The sequence below is a fragment of the Phoca vitulina genome, unplaced genomic scaffold (assembly GCF_004348235.1).
Source record: "Phoca vitulina isolate PV1807 unplaced genomic scaffold, GSC_HSeal_1.0 scaffold13, whole genome shotgun sequence".
NCBI classification, from domain to species: Eukaryota; Metazoa; Chordata; class Mammalia; order Carnivora; family Phocidae; genus Phoca; species Phoca vitulina.
Window position 1 is genome coordinate 39,389,602 of NW_022589716.1, and position 27,198 is coordinate 39,416,799.

At 44.0% G+C, this 27,198-nt stretch overlaps 1 protein-coding gene across 8 annotated transcripts in view; it reads right to left on the reverse strand.

The window, feature by feature from the left end:
* SRGAP3 (SLIT-ROBO Rho GTPase activating protein 3) overlaps nucleotides 1–21,587 on the reverse strand; it is a 243,659-nt gene extending 222,072 nt beyond the window's left edge. For 4 of the 8 annotated variants that reach the window (XM_032411847.1, XM_032411846.1, XM_032411845.1 and 1 more), the window contains exon 1: nucleotides 20,747–21,587. In XM_032411847.1, coding sequence (XP_032267738.1) covers nucleotides 20,747–20,813 — 67 coding nt within the window. In that variant the 5' untranslated portion in view covers nucleotides 20,814–21,587. The remainder of the gene's footprint in view (nucleotides 1–20,746) is intronic. The other 4 variants (XM_032411848.1, XM_032411849.1, XM_032411851.1 and 1 more) reach the window with 4 other exon arrangements.
* Between the last annotated feature and the right edge of the window lie 5,611 nt (nucleotides 21,588–27,198).

A 27,198-nucleotide genomic window follows, 5' to 3' on the forward strand; every position in this document is an offset into this window, starting at 1 on the left:
CACCCCATCCCTCCCACCCCACCCCCCACTCCAGTAACCCTCAGTTTGTTTCCTGAGATTAAGAATTCCTCATATCAGTGAGGTCATATGATACATGTCTTTCTCTGATTGACTTATTTCGCTCAGCATAACACCCTCCAGTTCCATCCACATCGTTGCAAATGGCAAGATCTCATTCCTTTTGATGGCTGCATAATATTCCATTGTACTCAGAAAACTATAAAATACTCATGAAACTAATTTGCTTCTATAAATGTTCCAAGGGCCAAACAAAACACACTTGTGGGTCTAAGTTTGCCTCCAGGCTGCTGGTTCTGCTGTAGATGTTCTAAATTTCACTCTTGGAGCAAATCAAGCCCTCCAAATCTGAGTAAGAATAATAGAGAGCACTACTGAGTGTTTCCCATGTTCTAGACACTGGACTAGATACCAAGTGTGGATTATCTCATTTAATCTTCACGAGAATCCAAAGAGGTGCCCATTTTAAGGAGACAGAAACTGAGAGGTAGAGAGGAGAGATGATTAGTAATGAAGCTGGAATTCAGTCCCAGGTCTGTCTGATTTCAGAGTCTAATGGGGAGTTCTGAGACCATGGTGTTTGAGCAGAATTGCTTTAAGTGGACTATGCTTTGTTGTTAAAACTATCAACTTACATTGAGGGATTTTTAACTATTAAAAATGTGTTGTAGGAGCGCCTGGATGGCTTAGTCGGTTGAGCATCCAACTCTTGATTTGGGCTCAGGTCATGATCTCAGGGTTGTGAGATCAAGCCCACGTCAACCCTGTGCTCAGTGGGGAGCCTGCTGGAGACTACCTCTCTCTGTGTCCCTCTGCCCCTCCCCCCAGCTGGCTTGCACAAGCACGCATGCTCTCTCTCTCAAATAAATAATCTTTTTTTAAGAAAAAATGTGTTGTAGTGACTACACCTGAGGTAACTAAGGATACCATCCATCATATCATGGGATCTTTAATGGCCTCCAGCCGCTGAAGGGTCCTTGTCCCCACCTTCCCTACAGCTCCTCTCAAGGTGGGTCGGGGCAAACACAGCAGCACTTCTCAGGGAAGAATGTCTTGTCCTTGACTCCAATGTCAAACTCATCCTTGAGGAGAAGTGAAGAAGGATACTCTTAAATAGTGACAGGGAGTCTCTATTGTGAACCTGAAAGATGGTGGCAAGTTGAAGGCATTTTTATATCACAGATATTGAATTATTTGTTATGCTGTCCTTCACTTCTCCTTGTACAACCCCATCTGATGAGCATAATTTGAGATAGAATATAGAATATCTTGGACTTATCCAGGAGTGGCAATGCTGAATGCCTATAGAAACCAGGAAGCTTAGGTAAGTGAAACAGCAGGGGGGAGATAAGGGTGCCTAGGGACCCAAGAGCTCCTGCCCAGGAACCAGCAGGGACTCAAGGATGCATGCCTCATTTAAAAATAGGGGCTGCTACTCAGCTCTGGCTGATTTGTTAGCTTGTGGGAATGGGGGCCCAGTACAGCCAGATCAATTTTCACTTTCAAAAAGTGAAAAATACAGATTTGTATATGAAGCTGCCCAACTCTGCTGTGCATCTCAACAAAATACATCACTGGACTGCAGACCACCTCCTGCCCGGTGATCAGTGTTGGTTAGAAAAACTACATTGAACTTTTCAATTTAGTCTTTAGCTGCTTTTACACATCTGGAAAAGGAGAGGGACATCAAAGAGGCATTCTTAAATCCTTGGGGGGTAAACTATCCAGCTCCTGGCTGCATAGCAGGCACATTATGGAGCAGAACTGAGGATGCAGAGTGATGTCACGCCATTGATTTCTTCTGCAGGGGGAGAGAGCCACACCCTGAGTTAATCATAGGCTTGGCTGTTAAGCTCTTGGGGACAGAAGAAAGGTCAACAAGGGGGGAATTCTGACCTTCAGGGAGCTCAAGGCCAACTCTATGCACTCCTAAGTCAGGGTCAAGATTAAGGGCATGGAAATCCACCCACCTAAAGGAAAGATAACATTATGGACTGGCCAGGTTTTAGGAATACCTTCATGACCTTCATGGACCAAAATTGCCAGAGGTTATACTTCCAAGGAGTTCAAAGGTCAAGTCTGGGTGGGTCCAGACTTCTGACTCTTCCCCCTTGTGGCAGGTTAGATCTAAGTAGCATCTCAGAGAGGAGTCAGACCAATTGTCTAGGCTGGTCCCTAAAGGGAAGGGGTCAGAGTTTTGAGCTTCAGCCTGTTTTGGTTACTCTGGAGCAACAGAGTCAAGTTCAAGTATAGGCTTAGAAGGGAGGCCAGAATGCCTAACCCACCTCAGCTAAAGGAGTTCTCCAGGGGAGAACAGCTCAGCACTGGGGTACTGAGTGGCAGCTTCAGGATCGGTGTTCATTGCCCAGTCAGTGGCCTCTATCATATATTTCCCTCTGGAGCCTCTTGGGGAGGGGCCAAGAGCTACCTGGCCAAGGGACAGAATGGGATCAGGGCCCAAGGTCTAGTATCCTATCCAAATGCCAATTTGTTCTCACCCCTATTCACATTTCTATCAATTCATAGGAGAAACTCCTCTCAGGGCTCAATAGGCAAAAAAAAAGTTGAGCTTCTCTTGAAGAGTTGGTGGTCTGCTCTTAAAGATACTATTAAACTTCACATTTTTAGAGTCTGTCCTTCATCCTGTTCTATTAAGATCTCTCTGCTTCCTGGTTCTGTCCACAGCAAGAGGTGCTATTTCTCCTAATGATAACCCACTGTTTATGGAGCATCTACTATGTGTTTGTTCTGGACTAAATGCTTTATAGAAATGCCCAAGGTGGGTATCACTGTTCCTTGTCTGCGGAAGTCCGGACAGCTGAGCCTCAGAAAGGTTAAACAATTTTGCCCACAACTAATAAATGGCAGAGCTAGAATCTGAGCCCAATCTACTGGACTCCAGAGCCTGGAGTATGACTCTTACAGCTGCGAGTATTAATAACAATAGCTAACATTGACTGAGTCCTTACTGAGTGCAAAGCACTGTGCAGAGGGCTATACATGTTTTATCTCACTTAATCCTCTACATTACTTTTTGAGATAGGATTATTATCTCCCCTTTACAGATGAGGAAATTGAGGCTTAGAGAGATGAAAAGACTTGTCCAAAGTCACACAGTTAGAAAGCAGCAGAGCTGGGCTGCAAACCTCAGGCAGTTCGATAGCAATAACCATGTTCCTGATTACTAAGCCTGCTGTCCTTGGTTTCCTACCATTCTCAAAGTGGATGGGCACACTCACATCTTCATCCAAATACTCGATTAAAACACTGAACAGGATAAAACCTTTTGACAGACCACTGAAGACTTCACCTAGGCTGACAATGGTCCGTGCAATAATTGGCACCAGTTTGGACAATTATGAACCCATCGAATGGTGCCCTCAGGCTGAACTGGTATAGGAGGAGAGAGAAGAAATCGCAGATTTGTGACTGTATAGGAAAAGGGTCCAGAGGACCAAACCTGAGATGGGTCCCCTCTTTCCTAACTGCAGGTCTACCCCAGGGTTCTTTTTCTAGACTTGGCTCCAGTCCTCCCCCTGCCCATTCAGATGATAATTACCCAGGTCTTAGAGGTACTGGAGCCCCCAAGTTGAGCCTCAGATAATCCTTCCAGTTTTGTCAAGCAACTGGAAGTTTTCCCACTTCCAGGGGAAATAAGGGACTTTGTGGTTTACTGGCCAAGTTCTGGGGTGGAGGCCAAAGAAGGCCTTTGTCTGAGTTGCCCAGAGAAGGCTTATTCCCGGGCTCTGACCAACAATAAAGGAAACTGGTGATCCAGGGGGCATTCCTGTTTCTTGGGAGACTTTTCTTCAGGAGTATCAGGATTTGCCTTTTCACAATCTCTTTTCATTCATCTTGCCCTCCTTGGAACCAGCCATCCTGCATTTGACAGTAATGAGGATGGAGGGATGTGGCTCTGTCTCTTTAGAAAACTGGGCAATTAAATTTTCCTTAATGAAGTTCTTTTCTTTCTCCTAGCAATATCATTTCTGTTGTGAACTTGGGTGAATTTTTTTTTTAATTATTTTAAATAGAAGTGGAAGGCAGTGTTTCCTGGAAGAGCATCTTAGTATTTTCATAAGCCTAAACCTAACTGTGCGTGTATTTTTCTAACCTTGATAGCTATTCCAGAACTTGCTTTGCATGCCTCCTGTGTGGCAGGCACTAAGCACAAGAATTTGGGAATGAATAAAACAAGGTCCCTGCACTCAATGAGCTCACAGAGAGACAGACACATAAACAACCCCACGGTAATAGCAGCATGTCCAAGGGAGGAGCTAGGCAAAAATAGAAATAATTAACATTTCTGCAGCACTCTAGAGTTTACTTTCTCACACACCACCTCATTTCATCCTCGCAGCAACTAGCCTCTAAGGTAGATAACGCCCTCATTTCAGAGATGAGGAAGCAAGGATGCAAAAATAGAGATGTGCCTTGCTCAAAAGACAGATCAGAGATGGAAAATCAGGTCTTACAACTCTAGACCCCAGATTCAACGACTCCCAATATGAACCCAATAAATTAAATTGTTGGGCTTGACTACTCCACCCCATCCCCATCTCTTAGAATTTTGACAGAACAGGGAGAAACACCTTCTACTTCCACTGGGGAATCATCCAGTAAAGTAGTATATTTCATTTCAGCCATCATTCTTACAATATATAATGAATACCACAAGAAGTTAAGCATTACTTATATATCTGTTGCAGGTGTCTGTCTGTCTTCTTTTCTTTTCCACTTTCGTTTTATAGTTCAGCTGATGTCTGAGCATCCTCCATAGCAGGAAATTTTGTCAATAAATTCCTTACTTATTGTCAACTTTGTGGGCTTTTTAGTTAGAAAAGTAATCATGCTCATTATTTTAGAAATCAATCAAAATGGAAGAATATAAGGAAAAAAGGTCTCCTTTCCACCATTCCCTGTCACTAACATCCTGCCCTCATCCCTGACCTACATTCTTTTCCTACTCCCCAAGAGTAAACAGCATTACAAATAAGTAAGAACTATCAGACTCTTATACACACCCAAAACATAAAGACGCACATTTTTTATTTAAAAAAAAAAACAAAACAGGGTTGTATTACACACACACGCACGCATGCACGCACAGGATACACATACACACTGGGGACTTGGGTTTTTTTTTTCTCATTCATGTAATCTACATAATTACTAAATGTTCCTTTGCCTTCAAGAAAAAGATACAAAGACAGTCAAATTGATGAGTTTATTACAGTTCAAGCCCAAATATTTCAAGTTCATAAAACCTGGGGCACTTAAAAAATGTAGGTTCCCAGGCCCCACCCCCCAGAGATTCTGATTCAATAGGTCTGGGATAAGCCCCCAGAATCTGAGTTTGTTATCAATTCCTCCCTCATGATTCTGATGCAGGTGGCCCAGCAGCCACACTGGGAAAAACGCTGCAGTAGTCAAAGAAAGCATCATGGCCAGGACTTCCTTTCCCAGCTGCCCATGCAGGCAATTGCGCCTGTACTCATGGTTTCTTAGATGCCCCATCTTCCTCTCCTTTCCAAACGGTTGCACTTACTAAGTGCTTCAACTGTAAGTTTAGGTTCATGGTCCAGGGCTCTGAATGCTGATGACCCTCTTAACTGGTTTAGCTAACATTTTCATTTTTCTTGGTTCCTGTGTACCAAGAAGTGTGCTGGAAATTCTGATGTGTGTTACTTCAACTAATTCTCTCTCTCTCTCACACACACATACACACACACACACACACACTCGAGTGAGATATTATTATCCCCATTTTCCAAATAAGGAAATTGGTGAGATATTATCCCTATTTTTCTTCTCTTTTTTGGATAAGAAAAGACTTATCCAAGGTCATTCAGCTGATAAGCCATAAGGCAAAACTCAGACCCAGGTGTGTGAGATTCCATCCAGAGCCAGAGCCTCATCCCCCGCCTCCTTCCACAGTCCATATTCTCCACTCAACTCCCTTCTGTGACTTTAGCATAACTTGTTCAACTAGGATGGATTTCAGCCGCTTTCAGTTGATCCCTGGCTTTAATTTCCCCTTAATAGCACTTACCCCACAATTGTATTTACCATCTTGAGTATAACTACTGCAAAGTTCCTTTTCTGGAACCATTTTTGTCTTATACCAGGAGTTGTATGTTTCTCTTAGAAGTACCACTTCCTGACTCCTTCAATATTTTGATGGCTTCTGACTCTTCTCTAAACAGAAAGATGGTTCTGTCTAGATCCTAAATAGCTCAGAAAATGATGGTTGGGAGATAAGCTTGGCCAATATGGTTCAACTTTATAGATCAATATCAGAAATCACCTACCCAACAACTCAGTACCACCCCCTCCTAACACTCAACATTTTTGTCATTACAAGTTAAAAATCCACCTTCCCCACAGAATTTTAAAGTCTATGAGGGCAGAGAACATAGTAGGAACTCAATAAATATTTGTTAAGCTAAATCAAAGTGAACTGGCCCACCACATTCTCAACATTTCTTCCCCACTATTCCTGATAGCACAACAATTGCATGTTTCTGGCAAAGAGCAGTGGGGCCTCTGCCATTTTTGGCACAGAGTTTTGATGGTAATATTATGCCAAGTATGAGATCCGGCAAGGCAGAGATACTCAGGGTGGGGCCTAAGCAGGAGGGTCAGGCCAAGACTAAAGCCCTGTATTAGCTAAGGATCAAGGGACAAATAAACTCCAAAGACCACAACCAGGCAAAAGATCAGGAGCCCAAATGGCCAGGGTAGGAGGTCAAGGAGTTATCAGTTACCAGGTGTCAGAAGCCAGGAGGTAACTGTTGTTCTGCCTCAGTTTCCTCAAGAAAATATATCTTTGGGAGATCCAAAATACTGTCTGGAGAGGCCACTGATAAAGTAAAAAGTAACGTAATAGCCAACCCTGCTTGTAAATGTCCTACCAAGATGACAGCTGGAGAGCAGCCATGTTGCTCAGCCAGTTTGCATTCTTTAATACAAACAAAATCAAAGAAGCAACACCCACTCTTTCATGTCCCTGAAGGTGGCTCAGGTGTTTCATTGGTAAGGGTCCTCTCATGTCATCTCCCTCTCTCTTTCTCTTGTTGCTTTTAAAGCACCCTAAGCTATGGAAGGTGCCCCTACAGAGCCGTCCCCTCCCACTGTGCTCCGATCTCTGAGTGAGAGCTCTACCTACCTACAGGAATCCAGGCCTTTCTGTCTGACAAAGAGCTGGGAAACATACTAATCTAAAATAAACTATATTCCGAAATACCCCCACCAACTATCAGAAGCAAGAGGAAAGCAGGTTATCACTGTTGGAAGTAGATCAGCAATCAGGAATCCCAAAAGTACTACGGGTGACCAGGGATGCTGGCAGAGAACAACAGGGAAAGGTGGACCAAAGGAAAGGTACCAGCAGGGAAGGGCAACCCACTGCTGAGGCTAAATTCTTTGTCCTAGACAACACTCTCCTTTTAATACTTCCTGCCAAAGGCAGGAACCGCTGCTTGGGTACCAACAGGGAAGTGAGACAACAGGGGACCAGAAAGGGGGAAAATTTCAGCTGTGAGTGGCTAGGACAGATGTGGAGGGCAGTTCTTGATAAGTCAACTCAGTTCCCCTCAATTTTACATAAATCCAGTGGGACAGAAGTGGCAACACAAGCCAACCACCACAGTAGGATGGTTTCCAACAAACCAATCCCCTGTTCTAAAGGACCATCAAAACACGTGGAAGGTCATGCTTATTGATTAACGTTCTTACTTGACAAAGTCTGTGTATTTTTAGGCCATACTCTATCCATTTTAAGCTCTAGGCCTATGACACTCTGCCTATCAGGTTTATTTTTATAACTTTTCATTAAAGATCTATGGTCCCATTTTTTTATCTTATATATATATATATATATATGAATAAAACAGATTTGTAGATAGAGATATAAAGTCTGAAAGGTAATAATACATGGACTATTTATAGTGGTGGCTCAGGTAGTGGCTTCTAGATTCTTTTTTTTTAATTTTTTTTTTTATTTTTCTGTATTTTAGAAACTTTTATTTTTTTTTTAATTTTTTTTATTATTATTAGAAACTTTTAAAATAACAAGCATGTATTATATCCATAATCAGAAAAAAAAATGTAATAAAAAAAATAAGAACCTCATCCTCCATCTCCAAGGTCAAAGACTCATGGGATCCAATGGTTAGAAAGGAACTTCAAGCTCTTTTCCTTTCTAGTCTCATCTCCAACTCCTACTCCATTCCATCTACTCTGGACTTCAGCCATACCAAACTTCTCACCATTTCCCAAGTACCTAGGCCCTTCCATAACCCCCATGCCTTTGTACATGCTATTCTCTCTTCATGACATGCCTTTGTCACCAGCTGAGCTTCTATCCATCCTTCAAAACCCTACTCAAAAGTCCTTTCTTCTGTAAGAACTTCTCCAGCTCTCCCAGGAAAAGCTGTCACTTTCACTCTCAGTTCCCAAAGTGTGTGTGGTTCCAGTACTATCCCAGTACTTATTATACTTATTATAATCAATTAATCTATTTTTGTAACTATCTTTCCTAGAAAACTATGAGTCCATCAAGACAGGGATGGGGACTATATTTTACCCATTTTTGTGTCCCCATATCAGACACACACAAGGAACACAATTAACAGAAAATATTGGATTCCCTGCAGTATCCCTGCAAGTGGCCCCCTGGTCCCTCTAATGAGTTGGACAGCCCTGCCTAGATACAATTGTCTGTTCTTTGTATTCTTCATCTTCCTGAATTACCTTTCCTTCAGGGCTTGGGGAAAGCCTAGATCTGCTTCATTATGTTCCTCTGAACTGCAATTCCCAATACAATCCCATGTACCCTGAAGCAGAACATCTATATGCGCTTGTGCACAAAGTCCATCAAAAGGAAATGTACATTCATTCATTCATTCAACAAATATTTTGATCACCTATTATAGACCAAGGGCTGTTCCAAGTGCTAACAAAACACAAATGGGCAAGGGAAACAAAAGTCCTATTCTTAGAGACTTTCAATTCTGGTAAAGAGAAGAAATAAACGAAGAAGGGAAAATATCATATAGCCATAAGTGGTCTGCTGAGAATTCAAGTCAGCTAATCCACTAGTTACTTCATGGCTATTTAAGGTTGAGTAGTCAGGAAGTGACATGAGAGCTGAAAGCTGAATACCAAGAAGGAGCCAGCCATGTGACAATCCAGGGGAAAAGGATTCTAGAGAGAGGGAAAAGCTATGTGCAAAGGCCTGAAGTGGGTTACAAGCTTGGATTGTGGAGAGGTAAGGAGGCCAAGGTGGGCAGAACATGGCTTTGTAAGCCTAGCCAGGGGTTTGGATTCAACTTTTTTTTTAATATTTTATTTGTTGGGGCACCTGGGTGGCTCAGTCAGTTAAGCATCTGCCTTTGGCTCAGGTCATGATCCCAGGGTCCCTGTGTTTGGCTCCCTGCTCAGCGGGGAGCCTGCTTCTCCCTCTCCCACTGCCCCCTGCTTGTGCTGTCTCTCCCTCTCTCTCAGTCTCTCTCTCTCTGTGTTAATAAATAAAATCTTTTTTAAAAAAAAGTTGGGGGAGGGGCAAGGGGAGAGGGAGAGAGAGAACCCCAAGCACAGTCCATGCTGAGCATGAGGCCAATGCAGGGGCCCAACACCGGGCTGGATCCCAGGACCCTGAGATCATGACCCAAATGGAAATCAAGAGTCAAGACACTTAACCGACTGAGCCACCGAGGCGCCCCTCGATTTGACTCTTATGCAATGAGATGCTACTGGACGGTTTGGACCCAGGGAGTAACATGGTTAGATTTAAATTGTGTACGGATTACTGCTGGCTGCTGTGCAAAGAACAGGCCATGAGAGTAAGAGAAGAATCAGGGAGACCAGTTAGGTCAGCGGCTTTCAACTAGGGCCTCTTTTGCCCCCTCAGGGAACATCTGGCAATGTCTGGAGACATTTTTGGTTGTCACAGCTCGGGGAGGGAGAGGGGTGCTACAGGAGTCTAGTGGGTAGAGGCCAGGGCTCCAACAACCCACCAAAAACTGATCCAACTCCAAATGTCAGTAGTGCGGAGGCTGAGAAACCCTGAGTTAGAAGGATGTTGCCATGATCCCAGCAAGAGGTGACGGTGGTCTGGGTCAGGATGGTACAAGTGGAAAAGAAAAGAAATTCACTACAATTAATATCTTGAAATAGTGAAGGTTTTTCATCCATATTTCCTTAAGAGCTTCTGGACCAGATTCAGGCAAGGAGGGCTTTCTATGTTTGTTGCCTCTGGGGTAATACAGAGAAAGAGTCAATTCTTGGCTTTTGACTTTCAAAAGTCTAGCCCTCAGGGAGAATAGAAAGAATGTGGATTATGTACAGCAGCTTTGAGGGAATGTCTGATGACAAAGAGCCAGGATACCACCCCTAATCTACACATGGATAAAGATTTCCAGGAGTCAGGAAAGTGTATGTAGATTTTATGGATCTATAGGAAAACAGCCTGTACCCTGCCTCACCCCAAACAAGCCCAGGGAAAGAAGGTGACAAGGGAACCCCCATATAGATTTGTAGAACAGAGAGGAGCTGGGCTGCTTCCCCAGCCAGAGAGCTCCAGGGAGGCACTGGAGAAGCAAGGACAGGGCATGGCAAGACAGGCCTGAGACAAATGTCCAGAGTTCTTCACAAGCCAGCATGGTAGTGCTTGCAAACAGCATGGAAGGACTGAAGAGAGGGACACAGGAAGGAGTCTCGAGATTGGGAACAAAGAAGGATGGATCACTGGCATGGACAGACCACCAAAGGCCCGAAGAGAAGGAGGCTATTTCATTTGCCAAAATAGACTGATGATAAAGCACAAGAGATGTCCCTTGGCACTACCTTCGTCCCCTGGACCTTGGGGCACAGCATGGAAGGAAACAGGAGAGACCCCAAATTGACTTATATTTATTTCTGCCACCCCCAGCAGAAGAGAGATGAGAAATGGAAATCAAGCTACAGAAACATAAAGAAAAACACATTTCTCATACACCTGGATTTGTGGCTGATCTCTGTTCCCTCTGAGGTGCACGGGCTGTGGGCTTCCATGCGTTCCTCAGTACCCCTGTCACCTGGCATCGACTGTACAATCCCAGGGGCAGTGCTGGGGTCCACTCAAGGCACCTTGAACGCAGCCTGCAGTTGAGGGCATCCCCTACTGTCACACATAGACGGGCACACGCCACGCATATTGATCAGGGGCAAGCTGTCGCCAAATTACCATTTAAATCAATGGTTGAGTACTCTGTAATTGGAGATGTCAAAACCCACATTTTCTAAGTGACCTCAAAACACCACATCAATATCACTTAGCTGGGCTGGATACGCATTTGTTTTACCTCTTCCCCTCTTCAAACTGCCCTCTGAGAAAAGTATAAAAATTAGGGAACTGGGCAAAAGGCAAAAAAGAGAAAGAATCGGGATAATCCACAAATTGTGTAGTCTGATACTTTCCAAAATGTAATCTTGGGAATACAGTCAGGAATAGTTTGTTGTTGTTGTTGTTGTTGTTGTTGTTGCTGTTGTTTAATATTTTATTTATTTACTTGAGAGAGAGAGCGAGAGACAGCATAAGTGGGGGGGGGGTGCAGAGGGAGAGGGAAAAGCAGACTCCCCGCTGAGTAGGGAGCCCAGACACAGGGCTCCAATCCCTGAGCCAAAGGCAGACACTTAACTGACTGAGCCACCCAGGCGCCCCTCAGGAATAGAGTTGTGTGAGATATTCCATGAAAAATGTCTACGGGACTGAACAAGTTTGAGAAAAGTCCATGGCCCCTTTTTGGCACTTCATACTTAACACATTTAAGGTTCCCAGAAGTCCTGTGGGAAACAAACCTATTTAACTCAGTTTATGTTAGAACTTCCAAGACTCATTTGACCACAGAACTGTTTTTTCCAGCTAAAGCCTCTTTACATCCAGTTTCATGGAATACACCTCAGGGAACACTACTCCAAACATAAATTGGCCTAATGATTAAACAAATGAAGAGAAAAGAGCCAAAATCCCACTCCTGGCCAGCCAAGATATTTTATAAACACCAACAAGCCATCAGGAATGAATCATTTACAAGTGAAATCAAGCCCAGGACACCACTTGCTGGGTCCTGTATTAGGCCAGAGGTTCTGAAACTCAGCATCTTGAAGAAGTCAACCCCCATCCCTTCCCGGAAAGGACCCAATTTCTGACCCAGCCTAACCTCCCTGCCCGCCCATCCTTACCCTATTATATCCTTGCCTCGTCCTGCTCTCCAAGGTACCACTCAGCTCCGCCTCCCAGGCAATCACCACCACCTGGGCTTGCACCACCCACCAGAGCAATTCAACTCCATACATCTATGGATCACCAACTAGAGGCCAGGCACGAGCCTACAGCAATGGGCCTAGCAGAGAGAGCTTTCCCCCTCCTGGAACTATGATCTACAAGTGTCTGCAAGCCAGAACCCTTCTCTGAACATCAGTTTCCACATCTAGGGGGGAAGAAGTGGGAGAACTGGACTAGAAGACCACTCAGGTTTCTGGTTCTATATTTCCAGGTTGACAGAGGCAGATATGGCAGCCTCAGTCAAGTCTACAGGAGTATCTCCAGTGGCACTTTGCCAAAGGTGACTCCAGGGGGGGGGGGGGGGGGGGTGAAGGTATCTGACACAGCTAGGTGGCATCCAGTGAGCACTAGGAAAAGTCAGATTAGAAGGGGAGCTGAAGTTTTAGGAAGGGTAGGAAGTCAAAGATTAAGACCCATCCCAGACTGGCCCCCCAATAAAGGAACCCCTAGGTTTCAGAGCCACATTGCCTTGGCATGCTTCTTGCCTCCCTTTACAACTGGAAGTCAGGAAGGCTTCATTTAAATCCTAGCTCTGCCCCTGTTTGCTATGCGATCTGATGTAACTTTATCTCTCTGAACCTTAGAGCTTTTAACCTATAAAATGGGAATAATAATGACTACCTCAGAGAATTACTGAGAACACAAAATGAGATACTGCTATATATGACTGAGACCTAGAGATAAATAAAAATTAATGATCTCCCACCGCTAAATAAAGTTATATAACCTGAAGCATAGCTTGTAACCATCATTGGTGAATGAGTGAGTAAGTGAAGGAATGAATGAATAAGAGAGGTTTCTAGAAAGGAAAGGTTGTCTCTAAAAAACCCTGGTGGTGAAAACTCCAAAAACAGCCAATACAGACCCCCAGATCCATTGATTTCCCCAAACTGGAAAGAGCCTGGAATGCGCACTCCACCACGATCACGGCAAACATCACCTCATCAAACATGACCTTGGCTTTCGACACATCAGCCTTCACCAAATCTCCACTATCAGGGACAAACAAGGAACTTCAGCAAACTATGGAGAATATTTCCTTTCTCAGTAAAACCCCTACTTTCAATGGAACAGAAAATATGGGTGCTGTCATAGGTTGAGTGTTTGTGTCTCCCCCTCCAGATTCATATGTTGAAGCCCTAACCCCCAGTGTAATCGTATTTGGAGGTGGATGAGGCTTTGGGGAGATAATTAGGTTTGGTTGAAGGTCATGAGGGTGGGGCCCTCATAATGGGATTGGTGCCCTTATATGAAGAAGAAGAAGATAGCTCTCTGTCTCTCTCCACACACTGAGCAAAGGCCATGTGAGCATACAGAGAAAGGACAGCCATCTACAACACCAGGAACCAAATGTGTTAGTACCTTGATCTTGGACTTCCAGCCTCCAGAACTGTGAGAAATAAATGTCTATTGTTTAAACCACCCCGTTCACAGTATTTTGTTATGGCAGACTAAGACATATGTCAAAGAGAATAACTATGTTAGCTAAAAGTTGTAAGAGTAAAACTTCTTATTAGTAACTTACCAGCCACTCTCTCAACCTATCTTGTGCCAACCACATTCTGGAAACAAAATGACCATGAGCATTTCTAGCCTCAAGAGTTCATGGCCAAAGGACTAATCACAAGATTGTAATAAAGAATAATAAGGCTCAGAATGTGGGGGGCAGATGTGAGGCAGAACCACTAATTCTGCGTAGGAGAGTTATTAGGAAGGCATCACGGAAGAAGGTATCATTTGGGCAGGCACTGAAGGATGGTCAGGAATTGGCCAGACAAAGAAAGTGTGAGAAGAGGGGGACATTTTAAACAGAACAAAGGCACAAATGTGGAAAGATTTGGAGGTGGGAAGGGGTATGGAGGACTCAGAGACAAGGATTGGTTTCATGTGGTTGTAAAAGCACAGGCTTATTATAGAGAAAACAACTGAAGATAAAACAGGAAAACTGGCTGAGGCTCCATCACCAAGACCTTTTATGGACTTCAACTTGTAGGCCAGAAGTTGCAAAGTGGTGGGCTATGGGCTGAAGATGTCCTACTGATGGGTTTGTTCAGGCAGCAGAGTGTTTCTTAAAAATCTGAGCTATTTAAAAATCAGGAGCTTTTCATCATGGCCTTGGATTTGGCAAAAGAGTCCTAGATATGACATGAAAGCATGAGAATAAATAGATAATCTAAACTTCATAAAAATTAAATACTTTTGTGCTTCAAAGGGCACCATCAAAAAAGGGAAAGGATAACCCACAGAATGGGGGGAAATACTTGCAAATTATATATCTGCTAAGGGACTTGTATCCAGAATAAAGAACTCTTAGAGCGCAAAAAAAGGAACCCTTGTGCACTGTTGGTGGGAATGTAAATTGGTGCAGCCACTGTGGAACACAGTATGTTGGTTCCTCAAAAAATTAAAATAGAAATACCCTATGATCCAGTAATTCCACTGCTGGGTGTTTACCCAAAGAAAACAAAAACACAAATCTGACAAGATATATGCACCCCTATGTTTACTGCAGCAGTATTTACAATAGCTAAGATATGGAAGCAACCTAAATGTCCATGGATGGATAGATGAATGGATAAAGAAGATGTGGCATATATATACAATGGAACATTATTCAGCCATCAAAAAGAATGAGGTCTTGCCATTTGTAACAACATGGATAGACTTAGAGGATATTATGCCAAGTGAAGTAAGTCAGACAGAGAAAAACAAATACCATGTGATCTAACATATGTGTGGAATCTAAAAAACAAAACAAATGAATAAACAAAAAGCAGAAACAGACGGGATGCCTGGGTGGCTCAGTCAGTTAAGCGGCTGCCTTCGCCCTGGGTCATGATCCCAGGGTCCTGGGATCGAGTCCCACATCAGGCTCCTCGCTCAGCGGGGAGCCTCCTTCTCCCTCTCTCTCCCTCTGCTTGTGCTGTCAAATAAATAAAATCTTTAAAACAAAAACAAAAACAGAAACAGACCCATAAGTACAGAGAACAAACTGATGGTTGTCAGAGGGAGGGAGTGGGGGGATGGGTAAAATGGATGAAGAGAAGTGGGAGGTACAGGCTTCCAGTTATGGAATGAATAAGTCACAGAGATGAAAGGCACAGCCTAGGGAATATAGTCAGCGGTACTGTAATAGTGTTGTATGGTGACAGATGGTAGCTACACTTGTGAGCTTAGCATAGCCTAATATACAGAGTTGGATCACTACGTTGTACACCTGAAACTAATGTAACATTATATGTCAACTATCCTCCAATTTGTTTTTTTTAAGATTTTATTTATTTATTGAGAGAGAGAGAGCACACGCAGGAGCAGGGAGAGGGGCAGAGGGAGAGAGAGAATCTGAAGCAGACTCCACACTGAGCACCAAGCCCCACGCAGGGCTTGATCTCACGACCCTGAGATCATGACCTGAGCTGAAATCAAGCATCAGAAGCTTAACTGACTGAGCCACCCAGGTGCCCCTATCCTTTAATTTAAAAAAGAACTCTTACAGCTCAAAAATAAAAAAGACAACCCAATGTCTTAATGTTTTTAATTTAAAATTTTTTAAAATTTAGAAATTAAAAATAAAAATCAAGACATTTTGTTTTAAAATCCAGATGCCCTTGAAACACTGAAAGAACTGACCACTCTGGGCTCATACCCTGCCTGGCAGTGAAGACTGGAGCCGAGCAGCAGCTGACTCCTCTAGGTGAGCTCACTAATCAGCCACAGTTCCTACTACTCCCCAGTGTCTCCCCAACCCAGCGTCCTTTCCTCCTTGGAGCCTGTTGAGAGTAGTGAGGGTTCCTAAGGAGCTCATCCACTCATTCAATGGCATAATCTCTTTCAGACTAAACTCATTCTGGTGTTCAGCCAGAAGTTTTTGTGTTCTGAGTTTTTTAAATTTCCTTCACTGATTTTATCACCATATTTCAAGAAAAATCTTAGAAAACCAAGAATATATCATATACTCTGCATCTCTTACAACCCCCAGCACAACACTAAGAACAAAGTAGATAATCAATGTTTATTGAATGAATATATAAATGAATGAGTAAAGCAATACTTCTCTGTGATCGTCTTCAAAAATCTGCTCTTCTTCCCCCAAATTCTAGACTTTTGCTCTTAAGAAGATGACCTAAAATGACTATGGATGCATAATAAAAAAACAAAACACTAAAGTCAATCACGGTGTTTCTATTTCAATTTTCTATTAGGTTGAAATGGAAATGGGAACTCTGAATAAAAGCAGAACAGATCATCATGTCTGACAGCAAGATGAATTAGAGCCAGGATACTAGGAACTCTGGCAAATAAGATTACCAAACACTATCAGTGATCTTTGAGGGAATTGTGAAAAATAGGATAGATGCCAAAACTCTGGAGATGGGCAAATGTTATTCTGATTTTCAAAAGGGGAAAGAAGTTATAGCTTGCCATTTCCAGGCTAGAGAAATGTGATGTCACTCTCAAGGAAAGTTCTTGAACAGATTCATAAATGGACACTTGTAAGCACCTCAGACAGCAAGCAGAGTCCATCTGGAGCCAGCACAGGGTCACCAAAAACAAGTCCTATTAAATTCATTTCATTTTCTTTTCTCTGACAAAACTCCTAGCCTAGTGGATTGGAAAAATACGGCAGATATAAAAGATATGGTACAATGAGGAGGCGGGCAGTGAAAGGGCCAATTCAACCTTTGGGCTATATTAGTAGAAGCATTACATGCAGCATAAAGGAGGTGATAGTTGTTTTCTTTCTCTGACCACATCCAGAGACCTTCACCTAGAACTTGCTACCACTCTTGAAGAAGGTTTTTGATAGTATGATCTTTTGAAGGTCCATTTGGCAAAACATCTTTCTTTTTAAGATCTTATTTTTAAGTAATCTTCACACCCAGTGTGGGGCTTGAACTCATAACCCCAAGATCAAGAGTCACAAAACTTTTTAAAACTTTTTTAAGTAATCCCTACACTGAACTTGGGACTCGAACTCATGACCCCCAAGATCAAGAGTCACAAGCTCTACCAATGGAGTCAGCCAGGTGTACCTTGGAAAAACATCTTTAATAGCATAAAGCTTTCATCTAGATTTCTGGCATCTCTTGAGAAATTGAAAGATCTAGTTAGGCCTACATTCCTAAATGGCAACAACAGGCTGAACCCAAGTAGTGACTTTCCATTTGGACAGGACACGTGCTCTCAAGGCTACCATAATCACCACCACCCTTTCTTCTATTGCCCTCAATGAAGTGGTGATCAACTACCACAAATCATCTTACTCAGCCAGCTTCACTCATTTTTTCTATCTGCCAAGCACCCAAAGGCACTAGAGTTTGCATCCCAGTATACAGTAAATCCAAAGGAGAGAGAAGATGATTAAGCAGCAGATAAGCACCTTACATGAGCAAATGAGGATAATCATAGTCCAGGGGCTATGATCAGAGTCTCCAAACATCCAACGGGCAGTCATGGGGACGAAGCAGCATCTGTCTTGTTCTATGAAGTCCCAAGGGGAAGATAATATAGAAGCAATAGGTGGACATAAACAACACAACAGCCGGAGCTATCCATAGGTAGAATATGTAGACTTGGGAAGTGATGAGTTCCCCATCACTGGAAATGTAAAAGCACATGGTATACTACTATGTTGCAAATATATAATCAAAGGGATTCAAGTATTTGACGAGGCAAGAGAAGGCATAGATCTGAGATTTTTTACAACAGGAAAAAAGAAACAGTTTTAAAAATTCTTAGGTCAATAAATTCTTCAAAAAGAGATAAAAGAGAATAAGTCAACAAAGAACTCAGTGTCATTTTTAAAAAACCAAAAATTCTCCTCACTCGACTCACAGAGGACAAAATCTACCTAAGTGAAGTGTTTGCACCAAATTGGCCATATGATACTCTGGGAGAAAGGAAATTGGCATCAGGCGTTATTTTTGGTGATTGGTCAAACATTCTTCAGAGGCAAGCAACAAAGGCAAGGGATAAAAGTAGGAGGGTAAACAATGGAACACGATCAAGAGGCAGCCAGTCCCCACCACAAAACCGCCATCTGCTACTAACATCAATCCTTCAGGGGGCAGCTTCAGGCAAACAATGTATTGGGAAAGATGACCGGCTGCCTTCACGTTTCCAGCCTTGTGACCTTGGACAAGTCATTCCACACGATGAGGCCTCAGTTTCCTCATCTCCAAAACTGAGCTCATACGAACCCTTTCTGTAACATTGTGTAGGCCACGAGTAGTGATGTTTGGGAGTGAGCCAGAGAAACTGTAGAGCCCTGTATGGACATCAGTAATTATGATGATGATTAACAGAATTTTGAGAGAAAAGATTCCAGACGGTTTTGGGCACATCAACATCCTGATCTAAGTCATGTGGGTGTCAATTCCAAAGGAATAAAATTCAATTCCTTTAACCAGAATGTAGAGACCTTTAGAGTCTGGGAGAGACAAGATCATCTAGACAAATTTCCTGCTGAAATGCGTTACCTTGGGCTTGCTGAGTAGTTGTTAAAATAAAGGTGAAAGGTAAAAAGTAAAAGAATCAGCCAGAGCAATAAATGCTTAATTGATCCTCAAGCAAAGTTCACAGGCCCAGTGGTAGCAAACCAAAAATGAGACAAGCATGCTCCCTACCACAACAATGCTAATAAAAACCCCAAATTGTCCAAAACTCAACATCCCCTTCTCTATTGTGCCATTTTTCTTGGGAACCGCAGTTAAAAAGAACAATAATAATCAGCTACATTCATCTTATAAAACATAAACTCCCTAAAAAGTGTGTATGCAAAGACCGAACCTGGGCTTTTGTATTGGAGCAGTCGGGTGAATTCAAATCTCTGACCAATAAAGGACTTGCTTCTAAATCCTCAGCAAGGCTGAAACATCGTAAGGCACTGTTTTCCATACTGAACTGAAAACTGGAGAAGGGTTTTCTGCTTATTTCTGCCCTGGGGTCCACCCAGAGGTGATTAGCATGCCGGGTCTGACCAGAACTAAAAGACACAAGACGGTTGGCGAGACTGGAAAAAAAAAACAAAGGTCTCCCCTGATGGCTGCTCCCCTCCCAAAGGTTCCCAAGCATCTGAAGCGTGTGTAGCAGCTGTGGATGCCGGCCTCCCGGTGCTCCTAGGGAGGCAACCCGACTTCCTGGGTCACCGAGTCTGGAGCTGCGGCAGCACCTAAAAGCAGGTGTGGCAGCCTCACGTCACCTGGGCCCCAAATAACCAACTTGCTCTAATAGTCCACTCAGAACCTCAAGGGCAGGCCTCAGTATCCCCTGAAGACGTATTTTGTCTTCAGTCTTTCCATGGAAGACCACAACACAGCCTGTGTCGCAGCAAGGAGATCCAGGACCAGAAAGAAACCAGACACTAAGAGGCGCAGGCCCAGGCTTCCCTCAGGGTACATCCTCAGAGAAAGGGTGAGCATGGTGCTTTTAGGTTTTCCTCACCAAAGCTGAGCCTAAAACTCACGAAGGTGGGAGAACCCCAGTCTGGCATGAATGAGGATCCCGCCTGCATTTGTCTATGCCATTGTGTCCAGTGTCCTATTTCGCCTTGCTAGGGAGGACTTAGGGAGCAGCTTCAGAGAGGAGTGTGCCCCCCGTGCAGCAAAGCTGGACCAAGCAGCCAGAGGTCATCTCACCCTGCTGGCAGGCGTCCTCGGGCACTACGGCAGCCAGGCAGCTCCGACCAGCCCAAACGGCACACTGAGCTGTTGGCTTTGAATGAAGGCTGGTGCCCCTACATGCTAGCAAGCAGCCGGATGGTGATTGGGGCTGCACACTGTGAGAGAATACATTTTCTGCACCGAGCTCCCTCTTTATGCTTAAATGCCTGCATTAGTTCGGATCAATATGCCCTATAACAGTTCATCCATGGCAACCCAGGCCAGCCGAGACACACTGACAAAGAATGGCAGCCCAGGGATGCTGCTTTCCTGTGCATATGCATGTGAATTCCAGCCCAGAGAAAGGGGAAAGGGAAAGCAACAACAAAAACCAAAAAGAGGCAAGAAAAAGAAAAGTAGATGGTAAAAAATCATATGAAGGGGCTTTCGGCATGGGATGGGGGGAGGAGGTGGTGACTGTCAAAATGGCCTTAGAGTGACATGTCACCACCAAGATGATGGAGTATCCGCGACACTCCTAAAGCCGGGCGTCGGATCCTCCTCACACACCTGCAATGCAGTGATTGCTGCCCATTCTATAATCCATACTCCCAGCGCCGGCGCTCTCTGCAGTTGAAACCAGTCTGGACTTGTGCGGCTGCCACTGGTCCCACTCACAATAAGATTATTGATGCATAACAACATTTCGTGATGGCAGGGAGGAAAAGGGTAAAAGAAAGCCAAAGCAAGAGAAAAAGGAAAGGGGAGGGGAAGCATGACTCCCCAGCCCGCATCTCACCTTTTATTTGGGCTTCATATTCGGCAATGATCTCTTTGTCTTTCTTGAACTTAGTTTGAGATGACATCTTCCAACGTGGCCAAAGGCACTGACAAGCTGTTTTGATTTATTTCTCTTTTTCTTCCCAAGTCCTCTCTCAAGCCCTGGTAATCACACGGCCCTAGTCGATTTCACAGGTTTAGGGACTAATCTCTTTTACTCGGCTGCAGAGCCGGGGGGGGGGGGAAAAATCCCTCTCGATCCGGGAGGAAAATTCTCTTTACTCGCCGAAAAAAATGTCTCTAGTAGCTTGGTCTGGTCAGCTCTTCTTGCAAAAGAAGAACTACCACCCTAGGAGCACAGTAACCTGCCCCAGATTTTCAAGATTTTTCTTCCACAGAAATAATAACCGAGAGCGATCATACACACATGCACGCAAACACACTCACGCGTGCACTCACACACTCATCCGGACACACACACACGGTCGTGATGCACACACACACATACACACACGTTCACTCACTCACACCGGCTCACCCACCCACACACACACACACACACACACACACACACATTCACAAGAGGCGCGGCGCCTCCTTGGTCGGGCAGTCAGTCCCCGGCTGGCTTTCAAAAGCTCTGCTAAGGAGATGGTCAGGTTGCCAAAGGACCGGTCATCTCGCATCCTCCCTCCCTTCGGCGCCTCTGGTCTGATGTACAATGAGGATCAAAGCCAGGAGAGCGAGATGGAAGTTTTCCTGCTGCAAGGCTTAAGCTTCGGGTGAACCAGGGCTGAACTGCTCGCCCTGCAGGGCTGGCTGAGTGCTCCCCCACCCACCTCGTCACCAAGCTCCACCTCCTGGATTTTATAACAACTGACACATTGTAGCCTACAGGAGAGCAGAACTCACTGCAAGCAAAAAGGGGAAGAAATGCTCACAAAAGGGAAGGCAGCAGGAAAAAGAATCCGGTGGGAAAGGCCTGAGAGGCCCCTGCAAACTCCATTAGCAGTTGGGTTAGGAATTTTTCTTCCAAAAACTCCAAAAGGTTCACCTTTTCTTTGCACCTTGCAATTTAATTTAATTTCTCAAAGCAACAGCTATGTGACAGTTTGTTACTCTGTAGGGATTGTCTAGCAGAGGAGAGAGGCTGACCCATGTAGGCAAATTCATTAATATTTGTTGAGCAATCGCGGGCTGGCAGGGACAATGCCAGGCATTTCAGACATGCAGCTTTGCAAAGCTGTTGAGAGCAGGCATGCTGGAAACACCCAGCTGCCTCAGTGTCTCTTGGAGCTTTCGGCAAATCAGTAACTCATTGCGCCTCAGTTTCCTCACCAGTAAAATGGGCTCTCTTTAAGGGCTTTTTAATTCATTCTTTCAACAAATATTTATTGAAAGCTTACTATAGATCAGGCATAGTTCCGGATACAGGGATACAGCAATGATCAAAATAAGCACACACACATTTAAAAAAAAAAAAAGAAAAGATAGATCCCTGTCCTCCTGGAGCTCCAGGTCTCCACATTACACAACTCCGGGAAATCCCCACCAGTCACGTTCATATTCTCGGTAAAGGCCGAACTCAGAATGCACAGTGAATGGTGCCTCCTGGAGTCATGTAAGGCAAGAGGCCCTGGAAGAGGAAGATGAAAAATAAACAAAATGAGTAAATGATACAATACGGTAGAAGAAGATAAGTGCTATGGGGAAGAAAATATTGCTGGGTAAGGGACTTCAAGAATGAGGGAGCTCTTGGGAGGATCAAATAAGAATGTAAAGCTAAACTTAGCACGGTGCTGGGCACATAGTAAGCACTCAATAAATGGTAGCAATTATTATTACCCCATGATAACCTCCCCCAAAAAACCCAACAACATAGTAAAAGCACCCCTCTTTCACAGGTGAAGGAAGAGAGGCAGAGATATGGGAAGGGACTTACCCAAAGTCACCAGCATTCAAACATAGGCTATCTGACACCAGATTTTGGCCATGCAAATGCTCAAGTATCCTGCATTCTACTAAAGAGATTAAACCCATTTCATATGCTCTTCGGTAGAATAAGATTTGTTTTACAAAAAATGAAATCAAACACTATAGGGTTTCTGAGCATGGGAATTATACATATTAAGGTTGTCATTAATATGTTTATCCCCTCAGTTTGGTATTTTCACAAATTTCTCAAAATAGTCTCCCATTTGCCTATTTCGGAGTGCATAATAAATGATTGGATTTGGTTCAGAAATGAATCCACGGCAGTCCATTGAGGCTTCCCAGAGAAGGTCGCAGTTGTAATGGGTCTCCTCAGACAGGCATGGGGCCGGGGGGTCAGGAGGAGACGGGATATTCCTATGCAGCAAACAGTCTGAGCTAAGCCTATAGATGGGAAGGCATAGGATCTGCTTGGAGAAAGCACAGGGAGAAGGCTGGCCGTGAATCACAGGGCTTATTACAGCTTCACGTCCCCAGATAGGTGGTCACAGAGTTGGTAAGTACTGTCCACAGCCAGTGCCATCACCCTCCTGCTTCACCCTTCTCAGGGGCATGCTCAGTCCCTCGGAGGTCCCCCTCGGGACCAGTTTAAAACAACGAAAGCCAACCATGTTACCTGAGAATGATGTGCCCAGAGATTAGCATCCCTGCCTCAAGCATAGACCCTCAGAGGAAAAAAGTTAAGTGCGCACACCTTGAGATATGACAGACTAGATTCCCTGCCTGGCTCTGCCACTGTAGTTCTGAGAAACGGCACAAGTGACTTAACCTGCTTGACTTAACCTGTCAGAGGCAGGAAGTAGTAAGTGTCAGCTATTCTCATCGTTACTAAAATTTTGAATCCACAAATATTTCTGGGAGACCCATGTGTAGGGCACTGAGCCACAGAAATGTCACAAAAGGCTCTAGAAACTGAAGTGAAGTATGGTATAGAGCTACGTGCTGAGCAGCAAAAGAGCTGGATTTTGGTGTAAGACAGATGGTGATTAAAATTCCAGTTCTGCCACTTACCAGCTTGTGGGGGGCCCTAAGTCGCTTCGTGCCTTCACTGAGCCTCACTCCAGTTTCCTCGTCTGTAAAATGGTGGTGATGTTACTCATAGCACAGAATCCAAGGTGATCATGAACTTAAAGTGCCTGGCACATAGCAGAGGTCCCACAAATGTTACTTCTTTTTTAGGGCCCAAACACACTGGGCCCAGGATCAGAGTTGGGGCTCCACAGATCCCTGGGTCAAGAGCAGAAAGAGAGGACAAAATAAGACAACGGTTATGTCCCCTGCAAATATATCACCACACACAGTGAAACCACATCACCCAGAATCTTCCTTCCCCAGGAAGAGGTGGTATGACCTGGGTAGGCCCCCTGGTAAGATGCCCTCGACTTTTTCCTTCCAATCCTCCCCAAGGCTCACCGGCCTCCCAGCTGCCCTTCCGCAACACTCCTCCACATGGCCACTTCTTCCTTGTTTTTTGAGAACAACTGCCATTCCTGATGATTACCCTTCACAAGGTAGTAACAGAAATCAGATTTCTCCAAAAATAAGTGTGGTATGCGGCAGGGCAAGGGGCTCTAATATGTCATTTGATCTGTGCCACCCCCCAAGGATGGGAGTACCCCCCAGAAGGGTATATTCCATTTACCTCAGGCTCATTTCCTAAATTTTTTTAGCTATTCCTGAATTATCCTAATAGCTAGTATTTATCAAGCCTTCCATCGGGGCCATGTATATTATATAGATTTTATCATTGACTTCTTGCTACAACCCAATGCGTCAGGTTCTGTAATCATCCTTGTTTTACAGATAGGGAAACAGAGGCACAGAGCAATGACGCAATTTCCAATATCACACAACTAGCTACTAATGGAATCGTATTCAAACCCAGGTCTGACTGATATGGGAGCCCAAGGACTTAACCAGTGCAAGTGCTATATCAGAACGATCACTGTAGTGACAATGCAGTGACAATCACTGTCAAGTATTGACTTTTTTTCTCAACCAATACAGTGTTCAACCTAAAGTTTGCCATTAAAAAAAAAAGAAGAATTTAGGTTTAAAAACATAAGGAAAACATTTCAAAATGGCCATTGATGAGGCTCAAGTCACAATTACAGCTGAATAACACAAAACTCACTAAACTGGTTTCTTTTCCTGGTAGAAAAAAAAAAAAAAAAAGACTCTACTCGGAGGAAGAATGACCAGAAAAGTTTTGAGTTTAAGGCAATGTTTGTGGGGGGTTTTTGGTCAAATATGAAACCCTCCCAAGATGACTAGTAAGAGTTGATATCTTCTGTGACATTCTCCAATGCCACCAACTACTGCATCCTTGGCTGGCTCAGTGAATAATTCTGCCCTTCGGTCTCTGCTCTGCAAAACGAAAGCAAGCACAGCACTCAGCTAGTTAGTGCCAGGATTGCATACAATTAATAGTGGCAATGACAACATACCATGCGTGTATATGCTGGTTCATATTTTATAAAGCCCTTTCATATTGCTTATCTTATTTGGGCCTCACAATAACCCCAGGGGGACAGTGCAAGTGGCCTGTTTTTAATCCCCATTTGAGGAAATGAGTGTATAAGTGGCAGCTCTGATGGGAGACTTATTTTATAACCTCAAGTATGAGGACGGCTTTCCTGTGTCACAAAACCCGTAAGCCGTAAAAGCCTGACAGAGTCAACTGCATAACAATTTTTTCAAGATTCTGCCTGGTCAAAACCACCATAAAACAAGGTGAAAGACAAACTGCAAACTGAAGAACAATATTTGCAACACCTATTACAGGCCAAAGACTAATTTCCCTAATACACAAAAACATACGATTCCAACAAATACTTGTACACAAATGCTCATAGCAGCACTGCTCATGCTAGCCAAAAGGTGGAAACGATCCAAATGTCCATCAGCAGATAAATGGAGAAATAAAACCTGTTCTATTCATACAATGGAATATTATTCAGCCATAAAAAGAAATGAAGCATTGATACATGCTACAATATGAATGAACCTCAAAAACATTATGCCAGGGGTGCCTGAGTGGCTCAGTCGTTGAGCATCTGTCTGCCTTCGGCTCAGGTCATGATCCCAGGGTCCTGGGATCGAGCCCCATATCAGGTTCCCTGCTCAGTGGGAAGCCTGCTTCTCCCTCTCCCACTCCCCCTGCTTGTGTTCCCTCTCTCGCTGTATCTCTTTCTGTCAAATAAATAAATAAAATCTTAAAAAACAAAACAAAACAAAAAACATTATGCCGACTACAAGAAGCCAGACACAAAAGGCCACATATTGTATAAGTCCATTTATATAAAATATCCAGACTAGATAAACCCACAGAGACAGAAAGCAGATGAGTGGCTGGCAGGTGGGGCAGGGGTCGCTTTGGTGGTGATGGAAATGTTTTGGAACTAGAAAGAGGTGATGGTTGCACAACGCTGTGAATGTACTAGATGCCACTGAATTGTACACTTTAAAATGGTAATTTTGGGGACGCCTGGGTGGCTCAGTCGGTTAAGCATCTGTCTGCCTTCAGCTCAGGTCATGATCCCAGGGTCCTGGGATTGAGTCCCGCATCAGTCTCCTTGCTCAGTGGGGAGCCTGTTTCTCCCTCTCCCTCTGCCTGCAGCTCCCCCTGCTTGTGCTCTCTCGCTCTCTCTCTCTCTGATAAATAAATACAATCTTTAAAAAAATAAAACGGTAATTTTGTTATGTGAATTTCACTTCAATAAAAAATGAATACTTAAAAAAAAGTTCCTTCAAATCTATGAGAAAAACACCAACAGTCCAGTGGAGAAATAAGTAAAGGATATAAATAACACTTTGCAGAAAGGGAAAAACCTATGAAATGTTAATCAACCTCATTCATAATGAACATAAATCAGGGGCTCTAACAATGTCAACAGAACACTGTATACCTTTCTCCAGCTCTCCATTCCGCTTTCCTGTATGGTGGCAGCCTCTCCCCACAAGATGGCAAAGGTGGTCCCAGCAGCTCCAGGCTCCCATTCTCCCAGCTTGGCAATTCCAACACGGAGGGCAAAGTCTTTCCCAAGAGTTCTAGCAAAAGTCCCAGGAGTAGTCAACCGGCCCAGGCTGGGAATCACTGTGGCCAGAGGGGTAGAATGTTCTGCTTGGCCAGGCCTGGATCGTGGGCTTATACCCCTTGGAACTGTGGGATGGGGTCAGTTCCAAACAATCCACATGGCCCAAGAGATTCTGAAAGAAGGATCAAGGGGCTACTCCAGAAGAAGGAGGAATGGATTCTAGATGAGCAAAATCAACATGTGTCTGCTATGAAAAGGATATGGGAAAAAAGGAAGGGGAATTCACAGAAGAGATCCATGGAAAATGTAAACACTTTAGCCATTCTCCCCATTCTTCACTCACTCCTCCCCAGCGAAGAAAAAGTGATAGCCAATTGGTGAACTTGAAAGGAGGGACTGAACTCGCCCCTTCATCTTCTCTTTTTGGATGTCCCTCCTTATGGGA